This window comes from Hypanus sabinus, chromosome 2, assembly GCF_030144855.1.
Source record: "Hypanus sabinus isolate sHypSab1 chromosome 2, sHypSab1.hap1, whole genome shotgun sequence".
Taxonomy (NCBI): Eukaryota; Metazoa; Chordata; class Chondrichthyes; order Myliobatiformes; family Dasyatidae; genus Hypanus; species Hypanus sabinus.
Window position 1 is genome coordinate 195,245,132 of NC_082707.1, and position 27,138 is coordinate 195,272,269.

General features: G+C 44.5%; 1 protein-coding gene across 4 annotated transcripts in view; it reads left to right on the top strand.

Annotated features, from left to right (window-relative positions):
• LOC132389643 (YLP motif-containing protein 1-like) overlaps nt 1-27,138 on the top strand; it is a 163,778-nt gene that overhangs the window by 41,240 nt on the left and 95,400 nt on the right. For 3 of the 4 annotated variants that reach the window (XR_009510639.1, XR_009510638.1, XM_059962175.1), the window contains exons 3-6: nt 1,278-1,523; nt 6,648-6,833; nt 8,344-9,389; nt 16,881-20,984. Coding sequence is in view for 2 of the 4 variants with exons in the window: in XM_059962175.1 (XP_059818158.1) it covers nt 1,278-1,523; nt 6,648-6,833; nt 8,344-9,389; nt 16,881-20,984 (5,582 nt within the window). In the remaining 2 variants the exon portion in view is untranslated. The remainder of the gene's footprint in view (nt 1-1,277; nt 1,524-6,647; nt 6,834-8,343; nt 9,390-16,880; nt 20,985-27,138) is intronic. The other variant, XM_059962186.1, reaches the window with a different exon arrangement.

Consider the following 27,138-nt stretch of genomic DNA (forward strand, 5'->3'; position numbering starts at 1 on the left):
CATGGCAGTAGACAAGGCCATGAACCAACATGCTGGAATGGGGATTGGAATTAAAATGGTTGGCGACCAGGAGATCTTGCTTTTTGCTTTTTTGCACATTGACCTCCATAAATCATGATTTGAGTATAAGAGTTGAGTTGTTATGTTGAACTATAGTCACCTACATACAGGAAAAATATCAATAAGATTGAAAGAGTGCAGAGAAAATTTACGAGGATGTTGCTGGGACTGGAGGATATGAGTTATAGGAAAAGGTTGAATAGATTAGGACTTAACCATCATTATCCTTCATTAAGGATCCAACCACGCTCTCTTCTCACTCCTGCCATTAGGAAGAAGGTATAGGAGCCTCAGGACCCATACCTCCAGATCAGGAGTAGTTATTACCCCTTAACCATCAGGCTCTTGAACCAGAAGGGATAACTTCATTCACCTAATCACTGAAATGTTCCCAGAACCTATGGACTCACTTTTAAAGAATCTTCATCTCATGTTCTCAATATTTATAGTTTATTTATTATTATTTCTTCTAGTATTTGCACAGTCTGCTGTCGTGATTGTTCTGTTGGGATTGATTCTATTGTATTTTGTATTTACTATGAATGACCACTAGAAAATGAATCTGGATTGTTTATGGTGATGTGTAATTTAGTAATAAAATTACTTTAAATTTTGGAACATAGAACAAGGGATATTTTATAGAGGTATACAAAATTATGAGGTATAGATAGCATAAATGGCAGGATTTTCCTATTGAGGTTAGCTGAGACTAGAACCGGAGTCTTGTTAGATTTAAGGGGAATCTGAGGGAAAACCTTTTCACTTAGAGGGTGTTGAGAGTGGAATGAGCTGCCAGTGGAAGTGGTGGAAAAGTTATGGATGTGAAGAGCATGGATGGTTTTAGTCAAGGTACAGGTGTGGACTAGATGGACTCGAGGGCTGTTTCTGTGCTGCAGTGCTCTGTGACTCTAGAGTTGAGAAATGGGCAATTAATACAATTAATTGTATTAATTGGTTAAATTTAGATTAGCAAGCTGTAGCAAGTGGAAATCAGCACTACAGCCTCAATCAATCATGTATAAATGTATTTTAATTTAAATGATAGGACTAATTGTATTATAACCTTTTCAATTATAACGTAAATAGAATTAGCAACTCAAGTTATGACAGCATTGCAAAACCAGCAAAATTATATAAATAGAGCAGGTGGTTGGACATAAGTTTGGCAGATGGAGTATAATGTGGGAAATTAATATGCATTATCGGCATTCTGTTAGCAGCAACAGCAACAATATTGGTATCATGGAGGCAAACAGTATGGAGGTCAGCAGGAACAGAGTCTGAGTGCAGAAATGAACCAGATCAGTGATTCTGCACAGCAGAAACCTGGAGAGGCCAAGGGCTGTTATACTACACAGCCACCGTTGCCACCAGCTCCACCTTATGAGGCATCCAAAACACAGCCACCGCCTCCACCTCCTAAAGAGGAGATGCCTCCACCTCCGCCACCTGAAGAAGCAAAGGTAAATTAGACCTTTTATTGTCTTATATGTAAGTTTATGTACTTTCCTTTTTGACATGTAGAAAGAAAATTTTAACAGCTATACATGTACTGTGACATAAAAGCGTGCAGAACACTTTGGAAGCTATGAATGAAAATCGGTAGATATCATTTTCCTGTTGATAAACTGAAGGAAATTAGTAGTATATCTTTTGGGTTTCTTTGCACAAACTATATTTGTATAACTTTGCAATGGATATAAAGTATTTTAATGGCGAGGATTATTTTGAATTTCAGTCAGATTTAAATCATTTCTTACAATGTGAATGTTAAAAACTGAGTGAATGCATGATAAGATAGTCATCCAGTTCTGAAATGGTTTACATTGAATGAAGGAAAATTGAATGAGGAAGATTAACTGCCTGTGATAAACAGACATTCTCAAACCAGAAGCCGTGAATGAACCAGAAGATATGCAATCTGCTGTGTACTCTGAATTGACTTTGTAATTTTCTGCTTATCTTTCCTTCTTCCTGCATTCTTCTTAGATCAGGTGTAGATTGATTGACACTTTTGAACATCAGAAAGATGGCATTTGATCATAATGTGCTGTCTTTCAATCACTGGGATCCCCAGTTTGCTCAAACCACAGGAGGTTCATTCACCACACTGGCATTACTAAGGAAGCGTTGCCAGCGGCGAGGAAGAAGAGCCGGCGTCTTGGTTAAGTTAAGACGGCACACAAATCAGCTGCCGCTCCCTAGCATACTCCTGGCCAACGTACAGTCCTTGGTCAACAAGCTGTGTGAGCTGAGAGCCAGAATATCCTACCAATTGGAAACAAAGCACTGTAACATCTTATGCTTTACCAAAACCTGGTGGTTGGAGGAAATACCAGACCATGCTATTGAACCCATTGGATTCTCTGTGTTCAGAGTGGACAGGTCTAAAGACCTCTTAGGGAAAAGTAAAGGTGGGGAGTATGTTTCATAGTGAATAGTGGTTGGTGTGCTCCAGGTAGCGTGCACAACCTCAGATCTTTTTGCTTCTTAGATCTGGAGTATCTTATGCTGCTATGTCGATCTTTCTGGCTCCTTAGAGAATTCATGTCATGTACATCCCACCATAGGCTGAATCCAAACTGGCTCTTAATGAACTTTGCAAAACCATCAATATCCATGAAACCACACAACTAGAGGCTGATTTCATCATTGCTGGAGGCTTTAACTAGGAGTTGCTGACCAGAGTTTATCCGAAGTTCTGCCAACGTATCGAGGTGAGCACACAGGGAGTAAGCATATTTGACCACTGCTACTCTGCCTTCTGCAATGCCTACAAAACACTCTGCCTTCTGTGTGGAAAGTGACCATTCCTCCATCTTGCATCTGCCCGCCTGCACACAGAAATTGAAGCAACGAGTGGCCATAGAGAAAACTATCCACTGCTGGTCCAACCAGTCAGACTCAATGTTACAAGACTGCTTTGATAGCGTCACCTGAGAGGTATTTTGAGCTGAGACCATCTCCAAATTCATGGAGCATCATTCGGAAGTGCATTGAAGACATTGTCCCCAAAAGTCAGTCGGGGTCTATCCAAACCAGAAGCCTTGGATAAATAGTTCAGTGTGTGTTCCTCTCAGTGCAACGGATAAAGCCTTTGCTTCTGGAGACTAACAGGAGCTCAAGAGGTACCACTATGATTTACTTAGAGTCATCAAGGTGGCAAAATGGCAGCGCAGATAAAATCCAGTCACAACTCTGCAACAATGACAGATGCAGCGTATAGCAAGGACTGCATACCATCATGGATTTCAAAAAGAAACACAGCAGTACAGTCAACATTGCTGCCTCACTCTCGGATGAGCTAAGTTTTTTTAAAGCTCAATTCGAGATTGATAGTACTGAACCCTAAGGAGAGCCGCTGACGAGACCTGCACCTTGGTCACCTCTGAGGCTGAGGTGCATAGAATGTTCCACCATGTCAACAGCCACAAGGCAGCAGGACTGGATGGTATCCCAGGGCACATCCTTAAAGTGTGTGCTGAACAGCTGACTGGTGTGATAACGGACATTTTTAATCTCTCCCTCTCACAGTGTGTAGTGCCCTCCTGTTTCAAATTATCCATCATTGTCCTTGTACCTAAGAAAGCCTAGATAGCAAACCTGAACAATTGGTGTCCTGTCACACTCACCTCAATTATAAGCAAATGCTTTGAGAGGCTGGTTAAAGACTCCATCTGCAGCATGCTACCATCCACAGTGGAACCCCTGCAATCTGCCTGCTGTCGACCGGTCTACCAATATTGCCATAGCCACAGCACTACACACCATCCTCACTCACCTGGAGAAGAGGGATGCAGACATTAGAATGTGGTTCCAGGGCTACAGTTCAGCATTCAACACAATAATTCCCTCTAGACTTGACAAGAAGCTCAGAGACCTTGGCCTGCACCCCATTTTGTGCTGCTGGATCCTAGGCTTCCATTGGATCGTTCAAAGTAGTAAGGATGGGCTCCCTCACCCTTACCTGTCTCTCCCCCAACACAGGTGCTCTCCAGGGTTGTGTACTGATTCCCCTTCTCTACTCCCTTTACACCGACAACTCTGCTGCAACACACAGCTCCAATCCGCTGATCAAATTCGCAGATGACAATACTTTGATTGGTCTTATTTCTAGCAGTAATAAGACAGCCTACAGAGGAGAGGTTGACATCCTGACACAGTGGTGCCAGGATAACAACCTCTCCCTCAATGTCCAAAAATCAAGAGAGTTGATTGTGGATTACAGAAGGAATGGAGACATGCTTTGCCTGATCAGCATAAATGGGTCTGCAGTTGAGAGGGTGAGTAGTTTCAAGTTCCTCGGTATACACCTCACCAATGATTTCACCTGGGCTGTACTGTACACAACAGTTTTGTGGCAAAAAAAGAACAACAGCATCTCTTCCACCTCAGGTGACTGAAGAAGTTCAGCATGAGCCCCCAAACCCTCAACACTTTCTACAGGGGCACCATTGAGAGCATACTGACTGGCTGAATCACCACCTAGTCCAGGAATTGCACCAACCTTGATCACAGGGCACTGCAGAAAGTAGACAGCCCAGCACATCTGTGGATGTGAACTTCCTTCCACTGAGGACATTTATAGCAGCAGGTGCAGAAAGAAAGCATAAAAGATCACTGGAGACACCAGTCACCCCCAACCATAAACTGTTTCAGCTGCTTCATCTGGCAAACAGGACTGCAGCATTAAATTCGGGACCAACAGGCTATGGGACAGCTTCTTTTCTACAAGCCATTTGACTTTTAAATTCACATGTCTGTACATTGCAACTGAGTCATAACAAAAATTTTTTGCTCCTTCATATTGTGGGATGGATGCTAAATATATTCTATACTATTCAAGACATTCAGAACTTTACAAGAAGTCCAGGTACAACCTACAGATGTCAGTCAGAAGAATGAGTGAAGGTAGAGACACAGTTGGATGCAAGTTCAGCTGTAGCAGAGCAGTATTTGCATGCCATTACTTCCTATAAGGTGAAAGCTAACATAAATGGCTGTGATGCTTCACTCTCAGAGGAGCTCAATGCCTGCTGTGCATGCTTTGAAAGGGAGACTAAAACTACCTGTGTGAATCGCTGCATCATCTGATGACCCTGTGATATTTGTCCTGGAAGTTACTGTTGAGCTTCTTTTAAGAACCCTTGCAAGGCACCAGTCCCTGAATAGTGTAGCTGGCACGGCAATGAAAACCTATGCCAACCAACTGGTTGAACAGTTCAAGGATTTCTTCATCCCCTCACTGCTACATTCAGAAGTCCTGCCTGCTTCCAAAGGTGAGCTGCCTCAACAACTATTGCCCAGAAGCAGTCACATCTACTGTGATGAAGTGATATGAGAGGTTAGTCAAGGCTAGAATTACCTCTTGCCTGGGTGAGGACCTGAACCCACTGCCACAGTAGGTCTACAGCAGTCTCACTAACACTACAGTCAGCCTTGGACCACCAGGATAATAGCAATAGTTACATCATACTGCTGTTTCTTGATTACAACTCAGCATTCAACACCATTATCCCCTCAGTACTAATGGACAAGCTTTAGAACCTGGTCCTCTGTGCACCTCTCTACAACTGGATCTTCATTGGAAGACCATATTGTCAACCATACATCTCCTCGCTGACAATCAGTAACTTTTTAAAATAAATATATTGTACTACTGCTGCTGCAAAACAACAAATTCCACAACATAAGCCAGTGATAAACCTGATTCTGAAATCTATCGATTTTTCATTCAATTCCTATAAGAGGTACAATGTCTGATTTGTCAATAATTTGTACCCAGCAGTAAATAGAGAAATTTTAATCTTCATATTTCATAGAACAACTATTAAACACATCATTGAAGATTAAATTATTGTTTTCTCTTAAACATATTATGTTCCTATTAATTTATGGGATTAGGGTGTGTCCATCACCATCAATATTTATTCCTCATCTTTACTCTTGAAAAAGTGGTGGTGCATCTTGTGTTGAACTGCTGTCATTTTGGTAATGTTACTGCCACAATGTTATTTGGGAAATTCAAGAAGTTCAGGACTGAAGAATTCATAAATTGATGTAATTTCTGCCAAAGTGATTCTTAGTTTTATCTTTCTTGACTGCAGATTATGAATTGTAAGGATATCTTTCACCATCTCCCATGCAGATTCATAAAGTGGTGACAGTCAGTTGACATTTGTCCTGATCAAGTTGCCTCCTGCCGCATGTTTAGCCAGCTGTGCTATTTATGGGTCACTAGGCCAATCCCAATGTTCTGTTATCTTCATTGAGAATACTGGTTTTGCATCTGTTCCTCAAACAACCTAAAATCAGTCCACCATATAAAAAGACAAGCTACTATTAACTGAGTAACAAATATTTATTTAAATGAAATACAGACAAATTAGAGCATTTGCAATATTGCTACAGTACTACAAAACTATAGTTCCGAATAGTTATTGGTGGGGCATTAGGATTTTTATTAAATAATTTCAGTGATTGATAAATATGTAAGAACCTCTAAGCCATGGCAATAAACAAGTCCAAATATGCAATTTCCAAAGACTTATTTCATGACTTTGCAATGATATGTGAATTGTTCCTAGCCTACTATCCAACCTCCAGAAAATCCAGAGGAAGCAGAGAGATTGAAGATGCTACAGGCAGCGGCCGCCCAGTGGCAACAACAGCGTATCGAGTATCAGCAGCAAAGCATGATGCAACAACATAATCAACTTCAACAACTGCTGCAACAGTACCAGCAGATAATGCAGCAGATCCAACATGTACAGGTTAGTGACACCCTCTTTGGCAATATCTTTGGAAAATTCTTCTGTGTCATCTTAACTTTTGTTCACGTAAGCATGATATTTTGGTGATTTAGTGTAAGAGAAATTGGTTCGTTCTGAAAATATAGTAGTAGAAGGTTTAAAAGTAGAAGTAGAATGTGTGTAGTAGGTTTAAATCGTAACATCACAAATTGATATTAATGGTTCTAAAGCTGTAATTGAAGTTATCTTCATTAGCTAAAAATGTCCCAATTTTTGTTTGATTTTCATTGCATTTAACATATTCCTTTTAGGTTCTTTAACCTATGATTTTCCTGTTTTTCATCTTTTGTTGGTTGAAAGGGCATCTTGGAACTCTGCACACATATCTGACAATGTATTTATCTGCTTTTGATGAGGAGACATGAACCTTTGTTTTATATTATGGCACATTTAATTCTTCAGTGAAGTTTACATGTGCGTCACAAAAAAATAGTACAATGCATTGAAGAGTTAACCTGAGAGGCAAATAATAATGAGTGAAATTTGACAAACTATAGAATATGATCCCTTTTCTAAACAGTTTTTACCATTATATTTGAATTATGAACTAGCTAGACTTTCAGTATATTTATTTCACTGTAATTGCTATGGGAATGTTTGTTTAGAATGTTTTTTTGAGGTAGCTGATTGATCCCAATCTTATGCACAGAAGTATAAAGTGCTGCATTTTGGTAATAAGAATGTTGATGAGATAGTATCAGCTAAATAATATAATTTTAAACGGATACACTTGAATGCAAATCTTTGAAAATGAGAGAAAAAATTTGAAAAGGTTTTTTTTAACAGTATCACACAACATTAATTATTAAAGCAAGAAAGTTATCCCAGACCTTTATAAATCATTATTCAGACCTCATCTAGAATATTGTTTGCAGTACTCTGCACCATACAGGATTCCAACATCTGAGTGTCAGATGAAATTTATGGGAATCATACCAGTCTTTCAAAATAAATTGTTCTTTGAATCAAGAAGACTAAGTTGTGGGTTAATAGAACTATGAGAATCATGAACAGCACACACAAAAATGCCAGAGGAACTCAGCAAGTCAAGCAGCATTTGTGGAAGGGAATAAACAATCAACATTTTGAGATCCTTCATTAAGTGAAAGGTCTTAGTCTAAAATGTCATCTGTTTATTCTTTCCACAGATGCACCTGATTTGCCTAGTTCCAACAGCATTTTGTGTATGTTGCTTAGTATTTATGTTGCGGGTTTTCAGGCATTTAAATATTTTGTGCAGTTAAGTGTTTTTGCTTTCCTTGCAAGTTATCTCAGTTTTCTGGATTTCTTGCAAAGTAAGATTGCTCTTGTACTCATCAGTAGTCATAATTTGGACTGCCTTTGAAAAAATAACATTATTTCTATGTGGACAAGTAAAATCACCCACCTTGTGTGAATATAAAAGTAATGCCTAGAATTATTAAACTTTTTATAAAGCGGGATGTGCTGTAATAAGTTCCTTTTTCTTTAGTCTCTACCTCTAGAAATGCAGCTGAGACATTTGGAGATGCAGCAGCAGCAGTTCATCCCTCTATATCAAGAATGGCAGCGCCAGTTTCAGATTTGGAAGGCTCAGCTACAAGCCTATCCTAACAAGGATCAACTCCAACAGTACGAAATACAGTGGAACCAATGGCAAGAGCAAATGGTATCAACGAATCATCACTTTCAAGAAAGAATGGATGCTCTCAGGAATGTTCAACAACAGTACATGAACAATCAATCCCAGAATTACTTGGGAAATGCATCAAGAGGATTGCCCTCTCAGACTCTACCAATGCCTCCAGTGCCACCCATGGGAATGCCCCCTACGCCACCATTAACTGGTTCTTCTACACAAGGTGCAACAAGTTCACCTGTAGTCTCAGTTCCTTCAGAAGAAAAGAGTCCACCAATTTCCCAGAGTTCTTCATCTGTGTCTCAGGCCCCTCCATTGATTTCTCAGGCCCCTCCATTGGTGTCTCCAGCCCCTCCTTCCATGTCTCAAGCCCCCCCATCTGTGACTCAGGTGCCTCCACCAGCAACTCGGATGCCTCCACCAATGGTTGGAGTCCCTCCTCTAATGTCAGGTGCACCACCTCCAATGACTCTGCCACCCCCATTAATGACTCTGCCACCTCCACCAATGACTCTGCCACCTCCACCAGTGTCTCTAGCCCCTCCACCAATGACTCTAGCCCCACCACCAATTTCTCAAGCCCCACCACCAGTGTCTCAGGTCCCTCCATCAATAACTCAGACCTTTCCACCAGTGTCACAGCCTCCTCCACCAATGACTTGGGCTCCCCCATCAATGACTCAGACCACTGCACCAGTTTCACAGGGTCCTACCCCATTATCTCAAAGTTCACCTGTTGTCACAGAACCGAAGAAACCCTTGATTCCAACACCACATGATGAAATGAAGGTGTCTCCTTCAGTTTCAACATCACAATATAATCGATTTGGGCAATATGGGACAATGCCATCAGACCAATCACAAAGTGGACTACGATTTGAAGATCTCGGAGCACCAAGGTATTAAAATTAGTCACTTTATGCACATTTTTTTGAAACCTGGAAGAAATGATTAGACATTTTAATTTGTGTTGGGTATGCAACTGTCTATACCTTTAGTTCCTCATCTATCCCCTGTATTTCCTCTTATTCATGTGCACTCAGTTTTGTCTGAAAATGCTACTCTGGGCAATTACTGGTTGAGTTTGCTTCTGTTCCTTTGATTCTTATCAGTGCCACTTATAGAACAAGTTTATATTTCATCAGGTTTGACAGCAATTTATGTCCAGCTTCTTCTTAAGCCCATCACCCCTACTGGGGCACAGGCTGCTGACTGCAGTTTGTCGGAGTTTTCTGTTCTGGACTGATTGTGGCTTCTGCTTTCGCTACACAACTTCATCTGTCTTCCAGGTAAAGATCCTTCCTCTCCCAGGAATGAGGTCTTTGAAGTTTCTGTAGCTCTGGCTCTTTCTAAGTGGGGGTTGCTAGCACCATGCCCAATCCTCCTTTCATGGCCGGGCTTGGGTCCATCCATGGTGAAGTAGTTTATGTGCAACAAGTTGCTCCAATTCATGCTTTCAGTTTCAACTATGATTAACGTTTAATTTTCAGAATGTAACATAGACTGGCCTTAATTATTGTGATTGAACACTCTCATGTTTGATGCAAGTGTGAAATAAAGCAATCAAAGATGTGTTTTTAGGTCTTGACATAGGCACTTGCGGTTTTGGAGAGAGAAATGCACCTTTAACTTTTCAAATTAATCATCCTTCTGTAGCAATGTGCTACACACAGCGCTGAAATAACGACACGCAGTCAGTAAGTCGTTTCGAGACTAGTTTATTCAAACTTCGCGGTGCTGGTATTTAAATCCCTAGCGCCCACCCTGTCCGGGAAGAAATGACATCAGAGGTGCATTACCAAAGTCTCTCCCCGCGCGCTGGCTATTTGTGAGCTGGTTCGCCTGCACAAAAAGTGGGTCGCCACATAACCACCACCCACCCCCCCCCCCCCCAAAACTGGCAATACACCCCCCAATGTCCTCAGTCTGGGTCGGACTCTGTTTGGGAGGTCTGCCTCTGCGCAGCGGTGCCTGAACAGTGATCGGCTGCGCCAAGTCCACATGGGCTGGTTTGAGTCGGTCCACTGTGAAAACCTCCTCTTTCCCCCCAATGTCCAGAACGTAAGTGGACCCGTTGTTGTTGATCACCCTGAACGGCCCCTCGTATGGCCACTGTAGTGGCGCCCGGTGTCCACCCCTTCGCACAAACACAAACTTACAGTTTTGCAGTTCTTTAGGTACATGGGTCGGGGTCAGTCCATGCTGTGAAGTTGGTACAGGGGCCAGGTTGCTGAGCCTTTCGCGTAGCCTGTCCAGGACTGCTGCAGGTTCTTCCTCTTGCCCCCTTGGGGCTGGTATGAACACTCCCGGGACGGCCAGGGGTGCGCTGTACACCAACTCGGCCAACAAGGCGTGCAGATCCTCTTTGGGCACTGTACGAATTCCAAGCAGGACCCAGGGAAGCTCGTCCACCCAGTTAGGTCCTCTCAGGCAGGCCATGAGAGCCAATTTCAAGTGACGGTGGAAGCGTTCCACCAGTCCGTTCAGCTGTGAGTGGTAGGCACTTGTGTGGTGCAGCTGCGTTCCCAACAGGCTGGAGGTGAACTGGGCGCCTCTGTTGGAGGTAATGTGGGCCGGTACCCCAAAGCGTGCTACCCAGGTTGCGATCAGTTCTCGGGCGCAGGAATCGGCAGATGTGTTGGTGAGCGGGACTGCCTCTGGCCACCTCGTGAACCGGTACAACTGCTGTGGCGGGGCTTTAGTGTGCCGCTGTACCTTGGCTGTTTGGCACTGCGCGCACGTACTGTCCCATTCACTGACCTGCTTGCAAAGTCCGTGCCACGCAAACTTGCTGGAGACCAGCTGGACGGTTGTCCTGATAGATGGGTGCGCCAAACTGTGTATGGAGTCGAAAACCCGCCGCCTCCAGGCTGCCAGGACGATGGGTCAAGGTTGGCCGGTAGCCACGTCGCACAGGAGGGTCCTCTCACCTGGGCCTACGAGAAAGTCCTGCAGCTGCAAACCCGAGACTGCGGTCCTGTAGCTGGGCATCTCGTCATCTGCCTGCTGCGCCTCCGCCAGTGCTGTATAGTCCACCCCCAGGGACAGGGTAGACAGCTGGTCTGGAGAGTGCATCCACCACGACGTTGTCCTTTCCCGAGACGTGCTGGATATCCGTCGTGCACTCCGAGATGTAGGACAGATGTCGCTGCTGGCGAGCCAACCAGGGATCAGACACCTTCGTGAACGCGAAGGTCAACGGTTTGTGGTCGGTGAACGGCTTGCCTTCTAAGAAGTACCTGAAATGCCGGATTGCCAGGTATAGCGCCAACAGTTCCCAGTCGAAAGCACTGTATTTGAGCTCGGGTGGTCACAGGTGTTTGCTGAAAAACGCTAGGGGTTGCCAGCGACCCTTGATGAGTTGTTCCAGCACCCCACCGACTGCCGTGTTAGATGCGTCCACTGTGAGGGCGGTAGGGACGTCCATTCTGAGGTGCACTAGCATCGCGGCGTTTGCCAAGGCTTCTTTCGTTTTAATGAAAGTGGCGGCGGACTCCTCGTTCCAGGTAATGTCCTTGCCCTTACCCGACATCAGGGTGAACCCCTGCGCATGATTCGGGCAGCTGAAGGGAGGAAACGGTGGTAGAAATTTACCATACCCACAAATTCCTGAAGGCCTTTGATTGTGTTGGGTCGGGGGAAATGATGGACTGCGTCTACCTTAGCGGGCAGAGGGGTTGCCCCGTCTTTAGTAATCCTGTGGCCCAGGAAGTCGATGGTGTCGAGCCCGAACTGGCATTTGGCCGGGTTGATTGTCAGGCCGTATTCACTCAGTCGAGCGTAGAGTTGACGGAGGTGGGACAGATTCTCCTGACGACTGCTGCTGGCTATGAGGATGTCGTCCAAATAGATGAAAGCAAAGTCCAGGTTGCGTCCCACTGCGTCCATTAACCGCTGAAACGTCTGTGCGGCATTCTTTAGGCTGAACGGCATGTGGAGGAACTCGAAAAGGCCGAAAGGGGTGATGAGTGCTGTTTTGGGGACGTCGTCCGGATGCATCGGGATTTGATGGTATCCTCGGACGAGGTCCACCTTGGAGAAGATCCGTGCGCCATGCAGGTTTGCTGCAAAATCCTGAATGTGCGGCACAGGGTAGCGGTCCGGTGTCATAGCCTCGTTCAGCCTGCGGTAGTCGCCGCATGGTCTCCAGCCCCCTGTTGCTTTGGGCACCATGTGCGGGGGGAGGCCCATGGGCTGTATGATCCCCAATTCCTCCATCCGCTTGGATTCCTCCTTCACCAGGCGGAGCTTTTCCAGGAGGAGCCTTCGTGCACAGGCGTGGAGGGGTGGTCCCTGAGTCGGAATGTGGTGCTGTACCTCGTGTCTGGGCATGGCTGCTGTGAACTGCAGTGTCAGAATCAATGGGAAGCCCGCCAGGAGTCTAGTGAATTCGTTGTCCGACAGCGTGATGGAGTCCAGGTGTGGGGCCAGCAACTTGGCTTCACCCAGGGAGAACGTCTGGAAAGTCTCGGCATGTACCAGTCTTTTCCCTTGCAAGTCGACCAGCAGGCTGTGAGCTCGCAAGAAGTCTGCCCCCAGGAGTGGTTGGGCCGGCGCGGAACTGCAGCCGCACTGTGCGGGTGCCATAGGTCCGTATCGTGCTGCTGTTTGCAGCCCTCAGAGTGGGTCCTGGCCTCCTGTTGCGGGTGTCGTACCCCATCGGGGGCAAGACGCTGATCTCCGCTCCGGTGTTGACCAAGAAGCGGCGTCCCGACTGTTTGTCCCAGACGTACAAAAGGCTGTCCTGGTGGCCAGCCGCCATAGTCATTAGCAGCAGCAGGCCCTGGCCCTGGCAGGGTGGGCGACAACGGTGGGCTTTTGTGCCCCACCGCTGGTGGTAGAAACACCACTGTTCACTGGCCTCCTCCTGTTTCTATGTTGTGTGCGCTTCCCTGCCAGGCCTGGTCTGGTCTGCTGTTGGGCGCGTGGCCTGGTAATCTGACTGACGGACGCCACGCTCTCCCTCGTGGCTTTCCACAGCACGTCTGCCCAGGCTGCCACCTTCCGGGGGGTCACTGAAATCTGCTTTGGCCAGCAGCAGATGTATGTCCTCGGGCAGTTGCTCCAGGAACGTTTGCTCGAAAATGAGGCAGGGCTTGTGTCCGTCAGCCAGGGACAGCATCTCGTTCATCAATGCTGATGGCAATCTGTCTCCCAAACCGTCCAGGTGAAGCAAGCGGGTGCCCCGCTCACGCCGTGAGAGGCCAAAGGTCCCAATGAGCAGCGCCTTGAATGCTTCATATTTGTTTTCTTCCGGGGGCAACTGTATGAAATCCGCAACCTGGACAGCCGTCTCCTGGTCAAGGGCGCTCACCACATGGTAGTAACGCGTGGAATCAGAGGATATCTGCCAAATCTGGAACTGGGCTTCTGCTTGGCTAAACCACATGCGTGGTCGTAGCGTCCAGAAAGTCGGCAGTTGTAGCGAAACTGCATGAACAGATGAAGAGTCTGTCATCTTTGGTCCAAATCCCATTTGGACTGTCAGGGTCACCAATGTAGCGATGTGCTATGCACAGCGCTGAAATAACGACACACAGTCGGTAAGTCATTTTGAGACTAGTTTATTCATACTCTGCGGTGCTGGTATTTAAATCCCTAGCGCCTACCCTCCGGGTGGAAATGACGTCAGAGGTGCATTACCAAAGTCTCTCCCCGCACGCTGGCTATTTGTGAGCCGGTTCGCCTGCGCAGAAAGTGGGTCGCCACACTTCCTTCCTTAAGTTGTAACTGGTTTCAGGAGGACAAGTAAGCTATCCTAAGGTTTATTTTTGTGGTGCAATTACGGAAAATAAAAGGCTACTGGTAATCATCTATAGAAGCCATTTTTGTATATTTATGCAACAGTGTATTAACACTGTAGACTGAAAATTTGCTACTAAAACAATTCAAGATTTCTACACTGAATCAATTCAGGCAGTAAAACAGTCTCCTTCTCAGTTGTGTTAGAAGAATATGAAAATCAAGATGAACCTTTATTAAAACTGGTTTAATCACAAGGCAATATTATCTTCAGTTCTGGAAAATGAACCCTAAGAAAGATATGAAGTCTTCAAAGGGGGTTAGAAGACTTCAGTAAGATATTACAGGGGAAACTTCGCTGTAAGGAATACACTACTTCAAATGAGTCATTGATAATCTGGGTACAAAGCTGAATAATAAGCAACAGAGGACCATGTTAAATGGTTGTTATACAGAATGGCAGAATGAAAAAAATGAATAGTGGTATGTCGCAGGAATCAGTGTTAAAGCCACTGATTTTTAAAATCTGTTTTAATGACTTGCACTTATGTGCAAGTCTCCATCTCTAAAAGTAAAATGCCAATGATCCAGCATTCTGCTGTTCAGAAATCCCCATAATCAGCATTAATTAAACTTGTTCATTATCACAGAATGTTAGCCGGAGTCCAGAGCACAAGTGGGGTGTGTGGCCAGTGCCAGGAGTCTAGATTGCAGTTGGGATCAGGGTCCAGACTGTGGACTGAATGTGCGAGTGGAGCTAAGTCTGGAATAAGAGTGGCCCAGAGCATGGATAGACTTGCAGTCAAGCTGGAGTCTAGAATGCATGCGTATTTCACGTACCCTTTAAAATCATTGATTCACTGGAAAGTTTATTATACTATTGTATAACATGTAAAGAAAGTGAAATAAAACATGTTTGTATACTAATAGGAGCAAGATTCTATAATTCGGAAAGTCCGTTAGTCTGGAGCCAGGTTATCAGTTGTTTTTCCTGTATTGTAAGTTGTGAAGGTGTAATGATAAATGGCAGCAGGTTATAAACAAGCTGATGCAGTAAGTAGGTGCATTGCAGGTGAACTTTAATTCAGAGAATTACCAGATGGTTAACTTTGGCAGGATGAATAACAAAATTAAATTGGGAATATACTGTTCTGAAAAGGTACAGGGGCTGAAGAATGTAGAAATAGGTGAGAAGAATGTAGAAGCTAGAACTGTTTGGAGACAAGAAGGCTGAGGGGAAATTGGATAGAAGCGTAATGTGAGCAATTGTGAGGTCTCGCAAATCAGTAAGAGGAGTCTAAAGGCAGGCTATATTTTACATCGATTAAGCTATCAAAAGTACCAAAATACAAAAGTATATAATTATTCTTGTGAATGAATCACAAAATGTTAGCAAGATGGTTTGGAAAGCAAGCAATATGTTGGCTTTTGTGCAAGATATCTGGAATGTAGAAATAGGGAATTATTCTTACAGGATATGGTGAGACCAAACTGGGAGTGCAATGCTCCTTTTATTCAAGAAAGGATTTGAGAAGGTTTAATTCACCCGGCTACACCTTGGGATCAGAGTCTTATTGTGTTTCAAGCAACTATAGCTCTATATTCTTTGTTGTTTCAAGGAATGAGGAATAATCTTTCTGAAACATATAAGATTCGAATGGGGCATTGCCAGCTTGAGATGTTTCCGTTAGTGGAAAATGGCTACTAGATGGCAGTCATTTAAAATTGAAATGTAGAAGAACCTCTCACAGAGGATGGTGAATCTCTGGAATTCTTTATTCTGGAGAGTTCTGGAATTGAGACCACTCAATGTATTTAAAAAGAAGGTGGGTAAACATTTGAAAGATTCGGGAATTCAGCACAATGGAGGAGGAGTTACAGCCCATTGAATAGCAAGGAGGTGACTTGAGATAGAGTGAGCTACTATGTTGTTCTACTAAATGATCAGAGTCAAAAATAAAGATAAAGAGAATTAATAGCGACATGACAAAATCTTATGTAGTGTGTGATTGTAGTCTGGAACGCGCAACCTGCAGATATGACAAAGGTAGATACCATTGTAGTTTTTGAGAGATATATGAAGGAGAAAAAATTGCAAGGATGCAGACACATGGTTGGTGGAGCTGGAAGGTTGCTCCAGTTGTGATGGTTTGAATGGCCTCCTCATATTTCTCAAATAAGTTGTTTTCCTTGGAGCAGAGAAGATTGTGAGCAAACTAATGCAAGTATTTAAGCCTATAAAAGGTATAGACAGAAAGAGAAACAATCGTCTATGACAGATGAGTCAGGAGCCAGAAAGCATAGTATGGAAGCGATTGACAAAAAGAACCAAAAATGACTTGATGAAAATCTTTTATATACAGTGTATGATTAGGGTCTGCAAAGCACTATTATGGGTAGTAATGGAGGCCAATTAAGCTATAGCATTCAAAGGAGATTTGGATATGTATCTGCAAAAATGTTCATATGTTTATATTTAAAACATATTTTTGATGGCTTACAATTAATATGTAATTCAAGACATATTTGTGGAAGTAATTTGATGTTCTCGTTTTCACAAAAAGATAGACTGATCTTATAGGATGTGTCAAGTTACTATTAAATGGACTTATTGGCCTTGTGATCAAATGTTTATTTTTGTTCTGTAGGTTTGATGGGCCTCATGGAAGAGGAAAACGCAAATTTGATGAACCAGGAGTGAGAGACCTTTCTCGATCACGCTTTGATTCAAGAGGCCCCACATTTCAAGGTCATTGCTTTGAAGGACCCCAAGCAAAGTTTGAAGGGCAGACTGTGGGCCAGCATGGCGAGGGTGCTGGACAGCACATTGAGAAAGAGGCTGCAACGCATCATATTGAAAGTGAAATTAGAGGTTCAACTGTTGAAGATTCGACTCAGCAGCCGCAAAATGAGGAAAAAGCTCCAGGACATCAACCTGAAGATAAAGCATTGAGTCAGGTTGCTGAAAATGAATTTCAAACACAGGATCCAAGTAGTCGTCTTGAAAAACAAGGTTTGCTTAAGCGTCCTGAGGAGCAGGGTTCTGGAAATCAACTTGAGAAGATAGATAACACCAAGGAGCAGGTTCCTGACAAAATGCTGGATAATTTCCTTCAGAAAAAGGGAAGTTCCCTCGAGGTACAAGGCCCTATTAATTGCCAGGAAAAGCATGGTCCTGGTAATGAACTTAAGAAGCAAGGCAATAGCTTTGAGGGTCATAGTCCCAGTCGTTGCTTTGAAATGCAGGGTGCCAGTAACCACATTGAAAACCAAAATACTGGTATTCTCTTTGAGACCCAGGGTCCTAGTAAGAGCATTGAGGCCCAGGATGCCAGCAAACAACTTGAAGGGCAAATTGCAAGTAGTAATATCAAGAGTGAGAGCCCCGGCAGTCATCCGGAGGGTTCAGGTCCTGGCAGTTGTCCTGAGAGTTCAGTTCCCAGCAGTAGCTCTGAAGGTCATGGTCCTGGCCAGCGTTTTAAGGGGCACGGGCCCAGGGGTCGCTTTAGAGGCCATGGATCTGGCAATCGTGTTGACGGCCATGGTCCTTACGGTCGCTATGAGGGCCAGGGTCAGGGCAGCAGCTTCGATGGTCTGGGTCCTGGTGGCCATTTTAAGGGCCCAGGTGTGAGCAACCGCTTTGAGAGCCAAGGTCCAGGTGGCCGCTTTGAAGGCACAGGTCAAGGTGGATGCTTTGAGGGTCCAAACAGCCGCTTTGATGGCCAGGGACAAAGAAACTATTTTGACAGCCAGGGACCGAGGGGCCATTTTGAAGGTCCAAGTGGCCGATTTGAGGGACCGGGCAGCCATTTTGAAGGCCAAGGTCAAAGAGGCAATTTTGAGAGCCAAGATCCCGGAGGTCACTTTGAGGGTCCGGGAGGCCGTTTTGACATTCCGGGTCCAGGAGGCCGTTTCGACGGTCCGGGTACGGGAGGCCGCTTCGACGGTCCCGGTACGGGAGGCCGCTTCGACGGTCCCGGTACGGGAGGCCGCTTCGACGGTCCAGGTCCAGGAGGCCGCTTTGACGGTCCAGGTCCGGGAGGCTGTTTCGACGGTCCGGGAGGCCGCTTCGACGGTCCAGGGGGCCGCTTTGACGGGCCGGGTCCAGGGGGTCGCTTTGACGGGCCGGGTCCGGGCGGTCGCTTTGACGGGCCGGGTCCGGGCGGTCGCTTTGACGGGCCAGGTCCAGGGAGTCGCTTTGACGGACCGGGTCCAGGGGGCCGCTTTGATGGGCCGGGTCCAAGGAACCGCTTCGAGGGGGCAGGTCCATGGGGCCGCTTTGAGGGCCCAGGTCCAAGAGACCACTACGAAAGCCACGGTCCAGGAGGTCATTGTGAAAGTCACAGTATGGGAGGTCCGTTTGAGGGTCTGGGTGATGGCAGCTGCTTTGAAGGCCAAGGTCAAGAAGGCCACTTTGAGGGCCAGCTTCAGGGAGGTCGCTTTGACCGCCAGGGGCGAGGTGCCCACTTTGAGAGTCAGGGGCGTGGCGGCCGTTTTGACCGCCAGGGGCGTGGTGGACACTTTGACGGCCAGAGCCGTGGCGGGCACTTTGAGGGCCAGAGTCGAGGCGGCCGCTTTGAGGGCCAGGGTCGAGGCGGGCACTTTGAGGGCCAGGGTCGAGGAGGGCACTTTGAGGGCCAAGGTCGAGGTGGGCGCTTTGAGGGCCAGGGTCGAGGTGGGCACTTCGAGGGCCAGAGCAGAAGCGGGCGCTTCGAAGGCCAGGGGCGAGGTGGGCATTTCGAGGGTCAGGGACGTGGCAGTCGTTTCAAGAATCAGGGACGGGGTGGTCATTTTGAGGGACAGGGTCCAGTCAGCAGATTTGAGGACCAGGGAACTGTCAATCAATTTGAGGACCAGGGCCCTGGTGGTCGCTTTGGGGGCCAAGGTCGAGGTAAATATTTTGAGGACCAGAGTCCTAATAACTGCTTTGAGAGTCAAGGACGAGGCCCAGGTAATCGCTTTGAGTATGAAGGTTCAGGAATTAATCGATTTGATGGTCCAGAGGATAGTCGCTTTGATGGCCCAAGAGGTGGATGCTTTGATGGCTCAGGAGGAAATTTTTTTGAGGGCCCTGGTGTTGGGAATTTTGAGAACTTAGGTGGCAGTCGCTTTGAAGGGCAGGGTAAAGGCAGTCACTTTGAGAAACAGGGCCCAGGGCATCGTTTTGAAGGCCAGAGTTCTGGGCCACATTTTGAGGGACCAGGCATAGTACACCGATTTGATAGACAGGTTCCAGGACAGCGAGTTGAGGGTTCAGCTGGGAGATTTCAAGGCCCTGGTCCTCGGTTTGATGGACCAAAGGGACCAAGATTCAGTGGTCCTCGTGGACCTTCTCCTAGTGGATCCTCTGTGCCTAGCTCAAGATGCAAAGGTTCTCAAGTTGCAGCTGGGCAAATTGGACAAGATTTAAAGTCATCTTCAGAGCAAGTTCAGGAACAAGTAAAACCTGTTGGAGACAAGAACATAGAGACTACAGAAGATAAGGATGTGAAACAAAACCTAGATACTGTACCACAGGCTTTAGTGAAGCCAGTAGATGAAAAGATTCCAGCCCATGCAACCTTATCTGCCACAGACCCTAAAGATTCAGATACTTCAGTTGGCAAAGATTTGTTGAAAAAAAGTGCTGACTTATCTAAATCACATGAAATTCAAAAAAAAATGGACGGTTCTGAAGCAGCAACTCCTTCAGTAACTGTTCCTCAGGTTCAAAGCGATCCAGCTAAGATGCTGCCTTCAAATGCATCAGGTCCTGCAAAGGCAACATCTGAAAAACACGAGCCAAAAACATTAGAAACAGGTAAAAGATTTGAATCTGCACCAGTGCGTCGGAATAATGACCAAGAAAAAGGCCCAGAACACAAGCCACAGATGGGCAAGGATTTTATCTCTATGCGTAAGGGCGATGGTCCCAGTAACATTGATGGTACGGAGATGAGACCATATCAGAGGACAGAAATGCAAGCCTCTTGGCATCATGAAGAAAGGAGACAGATGGATGATCGTTTCTCTGGCCCTAGAGGAGCTCCAGATTATGATAGAGAGAGAACTTTATCTTGGGAAAGGAATAATTGGACAGATACAGGTCCAGACTTCTGGGATGAGCGCGATACATTTAGGAGAGATGAACGGTCACTTCTTCGTCGGCCCCCTCTGACTCAGGAAGTTTTAAATAGAAGGGAAAATCGTGGTCCTCCAAATGAATCTTTTGACAGAGGCTTTGACCAAGAGTTTGACAGGAGTGGAAGGTCTCACGAACATGGTTTTAACAGAGACAATGAACGGAACAGAGACTACTTCCACAGACCAGAGGAATGGGATCATCACGGTCATGGACGAGAATTCTCTCCTCTACATCTACGAGCAGACAGGTGGAGGGAAGAACAGTGGAGGAAGGAACCTGAAAGAGGTTATCATCAGGACCAGGAAAGGGAGTTGTGGGGTCGGGACTATCCAGAAAGACAAGACTGGAGGAGAGATGAACGAAATTATCCTCCAGACAGGTTTGGCTGGCAGAGAGAACGGATTGATGACAGAAGATACCCGGAAACAGACAACAGGAGGCTACCCTTTGACAATCTGCCACCCCAGACTGGTCCTGGTCATGTGTCCACTTTACCTGAAAAACCACCACTGTCTTTCTCTGATAAATCTATGGTGGATCAATCACCAGATGGCCAAAATATTGTAGCATTGTCTGAACGAGAGCATGAAATCATCTTGAAAGCTGCACAGGAATTGAAGTTATTACGGTAAGTGACTTTATACAGTAGATATGTGATAAAAGTATAGTTGTGTAACGTGCAAAATATAATCATAACAGAACTTATTGAGAAAACCCAGAATTTTGCTTTCAGTCACCAAATATTTCACCGAATTTATTTTCTCAAAAGTTTTGTTTCTCTCACAGTATTGCCACCCTTTTCAAGAGACGGTGTAAGTAATCTTCCCCTTAAGTTTCAAGCAACAATTTTGGCGATTAGACATTGATCCCAAAGGAAATTACAGTGTCAGAGCATCATTACAAGTGCATAGATATGCAAATATACAAATATTAGTCAAGTCAAGTCACTTTTATTGTCATTTCAATCATAACTGCTGGTACAGTGCATAATAAAAATGAAACGTTTTCTCAGGACCATAGTGTTAACATGACACAATACAAAAACTAGACTGAGCTACGTAAAAAAACAACACAGAAAAAACTATGCTAGACTGCAGACCTACCCTGGACTGCATAAAGTGCACAAAACAGTGCGGGCATTACAATAAATAATAAACAAGACAATAGGGGCAGTAAGGTGTCAGTCCAGGCTCTGGGTATTGAGAAGTTTAATAGCTTGGGGGAAGAAACTGTTACATAGTCTGGTCGGGCCGGGTTGATGTTGAGCTCACAACTCGACCTCGTAAAAAAAAACACTGCTACCTCCAGTTTAAATTCCCACACGGAATATTGAGGAGGGTCAAATACCCAAACCCAGCACAGCCCCCACTCGTCCCATTTAACCTATCTGAGTGTGGTGAACTTTAGGACCCGGGGAATTCAGTGCACTGGTCCTTAGGAACTGGCGGACCTCGGCATCCGATGGAGCTCGAGACCCGCCGCCCACAGTGTTTCTGTTCTGTTGATGGGAAGCGATCATGATTGAAAATAAAGTGGAAATAATAAAGCATTTGGAAAGGGGTAAAACATTGTCGGTTGTTGGAAAAGTGTCAGGCTACAGTCGGTCAATGATCGGGACAATTTTAAAGGATAAAGTGAGAATAATGGAGCATGTGAAAGGCCCTGCCCTGATGAAAGCTACAATTATTACTAAGTAACACAGTGGTTTAATTATTGGAATACATATGTTTTTTAAGTGTTTTATATGCATAGAAAGGTAAAATATATACTATATACTAAGACAAACGTTTGACTAACTGACGCTAAATAATACCGGATGTACTTGTTCCGACTTACGTACAAATCAGACTTAAAAGACAGACTCAGGAACGGAACTCGTTTGTAACCCAGGAACTGCCTATATAGCACTCTTTGGAGCAGTGCAGTTGTCTTAGTCTATTATTCATCTGTTCAGCCCAGGTAGCATGCAGAGGGTGGGAAACATTGTCCACAATCGCTGGTGTTTTCCGCAGGGTCCTTTGTTTTACCATAGCCTCCGTTTTGTCCAGTTTGACTCCTATAACAAATCTAGTCTTTCCAATCAGGTTATTGAGCCTGATGGTATCATCCACGTTGATGCCTTTGCCCCAGCACACTGCCACATAGAAGATTATGTAGGCTTCTGTTAGACTCAATAGACCATGGATTTTTGCCGTGGAAAGTTTTCAGGGCGCAAGCCTGGGCAAGGTTGTATGGAAGACCGGCAGTTGCCCATGCTGCAAGTCTCCCCTCTCCATACCACCGATGTTGTCCCAGGGAAGGCATTAGGATCTGTACAGCTTGGCACCAGTGTCGTCGCAGAGAAATACGCGGTTAAGTTTCTTGCTCAAGGACACACGCAGCCTCTGCCAAGGCTTGAACTAGTGACCTTAAGATCACTAGACAAACGCCTTAACTACTTGGCCACGCGCCAATACATAGAAGATTATACTGGCGACAACAGGCTGGTAGAATATGTGAAGGAGAGGCCTGCATACTCTAAAGGACCTCAGTCTCCTCAGGAAGTGGAGAAAACTATGGCCCTTCTTAAAGATAGCCTCTGTGTTGGTGCTCCACTCAACTGCGTCATCCAGGTGCACCCCAGGTACTTGTCGGCCCTCACCATCAATAGTAACGAGCAGTGCAAGCTTAGTTTTCTAAAGTCCATCACCATCTCCCTTGACTTACTGATGTGGAGCTGCAAATGGTTCAACTTGCATTATTTGACAAAGTTCTCCTGTATTCATTCTCCCATCTTCCCTTTATACACCCAACTGTTGCTGAGCCATCACAGAATTTTTGCAGATGACATGACTCGGTGTTGTATCAAAAGTCCGAGGTATACAGCCAGTACTGGGGCCACAGGCCTGCTTATAGCCATACCTGACACACAGCTCTGAGGCCTCAAATTGTGGTCTGCCAGTCAGATGGTCTATTATCTAGGATATAATGGAAGTGCCAACCTGCATTGAAGGGAGCTTTCCCCCCCAGCAATGAAGGCTGTATGGCACTTGAAGAATCAAAAAACCATGATCGTCACAGTGCTGCCCTGCTTATCCAAATGGAAGAAGGCTTTGTTCAGCAAGTAGATGACAGCATCTTTGACTCCACTGTGCTCCTAGTAAGCAAACTGCAGGGGATCAAGAGTTGAGCTGACCAGGAGTCAGAAGTGAGACAGGACCAGCCTCTGGGGACTTCATGATGTGTGAGATCAGGACTGCTGGGCAATAGCAATTCAAGACTTTCTAATGGCCCTTCTTGGCTACCAGGACCACACGTTTTCCACACAGTTAAGACCCTTCGTCTACCTTTCTTTATTCATTGTTTTTGGTTAATTTTCTGTTTTTATTAACATTCCAATCCCTCAGTTTAAAGTCCCATTTAGCCTTTCCACCAAGAACTCCCCTTTCTCTTTTGCTTCAGGTAAACAGGTTCCAGTGGTGTTGTTTCTTTGTGTATCTCTGCCCTTGTTGCATGAAATAGAACCTTTCACAGCACTCCTTAAGCCTCCCTATTGAAGTTTTCTTATGGTCCAGTACCATTTTAGGTTATAGATCTTGTAGAGATGTTTAATAATTTATATAATGGAATTTGCTGCTATCCAAAGCAGGGTTACTGACATGTGCTTTTCTGTTATTATCTCTTTTTCTCCGATATTTAAGTCTTCGTGATACAAGAGACTTCAGATACTAGAATGCTTCAGATCTGTTTTTTCCAAAACATCAGCTATACTTTTTGCAGTCCAGATGCATAACTGTTGTAGATTAATCTACATTGTTTATGTTTTATATTTTAGTCCTTTAAAAAGTTAGAACATTGACTTTCATCAGACACCAAAACTCTTGAATTAGGGGTTTCAACCTGGGGTCCACAGACCCCTTGCTTAATGGTATTGGTCCATGTCAGAAAAAAGGTTATGATCTCTTGCTCTGATTAAATGTTAAAATCCCAAGCTTGAGTGAACCACTACAAGTCTTGCAGTCATTTCTCTCTGCACCAAATTCCTCTCTGACTAAATTTTCAATTTTACACACTGTGTCTCTTCTCTCTCTTTAAAAACCCACTGTGTGGCCAATAAACTGCAAAAGTTTACAATAAGAACATATATACACTACAAGGTAATATACATGAAAATGTAATTTGTTTTAATGCTTCTGATGTATATATGTATATCAGGGGTAGGGAACCTTAAGCACAAATGATTTTCTAGCTTGTGTTATTCATTAATTTGAGACAAAACATAATTAGATGTATTTAAACAGATAATTCCCATATTTCAAGTTTTTAATGGCATTTATCTGGCCCACCGTCCGCTTATTAATACACGATCCGGCCCACAGAGGCAAAAAGGTTACTGATCCCTGCTGTATATGGTGCTTCTTAAGATAAGTTAGCAGTGGTTCCATTGGGGAAAATAAATTAGAATTGAACTTGGTATTGGAATTGCTTTAGTATTGTCACGAGTACTGAAATACGGTGAAAAGTTTCTCTTGCATACTGTTCATCCAGAAGAAATCATTATACTGTTCATTGCGGAAGAGCAACGTAAGACATTAACAGAATGCAGAATAAATCGTAAATGCTGCAGAGAAATTGCAGTGCAGAAAAACAATAAGGTGCAAGATCATAACGAGGCAGATTGTAAAGTCAAGAGTCCATTTTAATATACCAGGGAACCATTTTATAGTCCTTATAAAGGCAGGCAGCAGTACAATGCAGTGCATAATAATTTAAGACCATAAATTACAATAAGAAATACAATTTGAAAATAAAGTAGTGTAAAAATAATGAGGTAGTGTACCTGGGTTAATTGTCCATTCCGAAATCTGATGGCAGATGTGAAGAAGCTGTTGCTAAAATGTTGAGAGTATGTCTTTGAGCTCCTGTATCCCCTGCTTCATGGTGGTAATATGAAGAAGGCATGTCCTGGGTGATGGGGATCCTCATTGATGGATGCCGTCTTTTTGAGGCTTTTTGACGAATGAACAAAACACTAGTTTACCGTGCAGCATCATTTGTCCCTTGTTTCTATCTTGATTATACCTCTTCCCTCTGTCTCCTGTAAAAATGCTATCCCATCCCCTTTCTCTGTTCCTTCATCTCCAACGCCTTTGTTTTGAGAATGAGACATTCCTTTCCAGACATCAGAGATGTCCTCCAACGGTTATCCTGCCTCCACCCTCACTTCCATCTCCCTGCCCTCAACAGGGATAGAGTTACTCTTGTCTTCACCTACCACCCCATGAATCTCCTCATCCAGCACATCATTATCCACAACTTCTGCCATTTTTAACAGTATCGTACCATCAACTGCAACTTTACCTACCTGCACTTTCCGCTTTTCAGAGATTGCTCGTTCTGTGCTTCTATTGTCATTTTGTCCTTACCCACTAATCTCCCTCCTGGCATTTATCCTTGCAAGCAGAAGAAATGCTACACCTACCAATTCATCTTCATTAACTCCACTTAAGGCTCAAGCAATCCTTGCAGGTGAGGCAACATGTCACCTGCAAATCTTTTGGGGTTGTTTATTATATCTGGTGCTCTCAATGTGGTCTGTACGTTGGTGGGACCGAACATAAATGGGCAGACTGCTTTGTCAAGCACCTTCATTCCATCTGGAAAAAAAAACAGGATTTCCTGGTGGCCAGTCTTCTCCTCACTTGTCTTTCACTTCCACCAGTGCCTCTCTTCCTTTCTTCCATGGTCTAATTTCTTCTATTAGAATCCTTCGTCTCCAGCCCTTTACCTTTTCTATCACTCAGCCTCTTACTTCATCCCCCTCTTCCCAAACCACCTGGCTTCACCCTTCCCCTCTCCCTACCTTATTCTGGTCCTGATGAAGAGTCTTAGTCTGAAATGTTGACTGTTTATCATTTCCATAGATGTGGCCTGACCTGCTGAATTCATCTAGCCTTTGATGGGTGTTGCTCTGGATTTCCAACATCTGCAGAATCTCTTGTGTTTATCATTTGTTTCTCACGGTACCCAGATGATTGCATCATTCACCATTTAAAAATTGTTTGGCCATGTTTCCCTGTCAATCTGGTTCTTTAATGGGACTAACACTGAGATTTTTTTGTGATCAAAACTCCAAGTAAAGACTTTCACTGTTGCAAAACTACAAATTCCACATTATATAAGTAAGCAATAATTAATTCTGAAACTCCCTAAGTTCATTTTAGGAAATGTGATTTCTAAGATGATCTGAAATGTCGAAGCTTGATTTGCAGAAGCCTGTCAACACAGCATGATTGTGCTTTATGTTGATGAACTATGGATGAAGAAGATTGGTATGACCATGCTGAATTTATTATTGGCCAATTGTATTCAGCCACAGTATTAAGCAATGACGCAGCTGTAATTTGGATGTTCCAGAGAGTTGTTTGTTGTTCTGACCAGCTTCCTGATATATACAGGGCAACATCTTTCCTTTTCAGGGGTGTTTTGATTTATTTTTAGTTACTAATGGGACAAAAAGCAAGGGAAAACATTGCCTTTGCCTATCAGTTTAATTACAGATCTTAGAACCTTTCATCAATGACATGAACTTTAAAAGCAAGCTATCTACCCAAAAAGGAATTCATTAGAGTTTCTAGCACATTTGATACTTATATATAAGAGAAGTAGAACATTTACTTTTATTGCCCCAGCCTCAGCTGTACTAGGTTCTCTGGCATATTTTTTGACTGTCCTCAAGAAAGGTGTTGGAAGCACACGCACCAGTCATCGTTGAGGGGTCAGCAGTGGAACGAGCATCACCA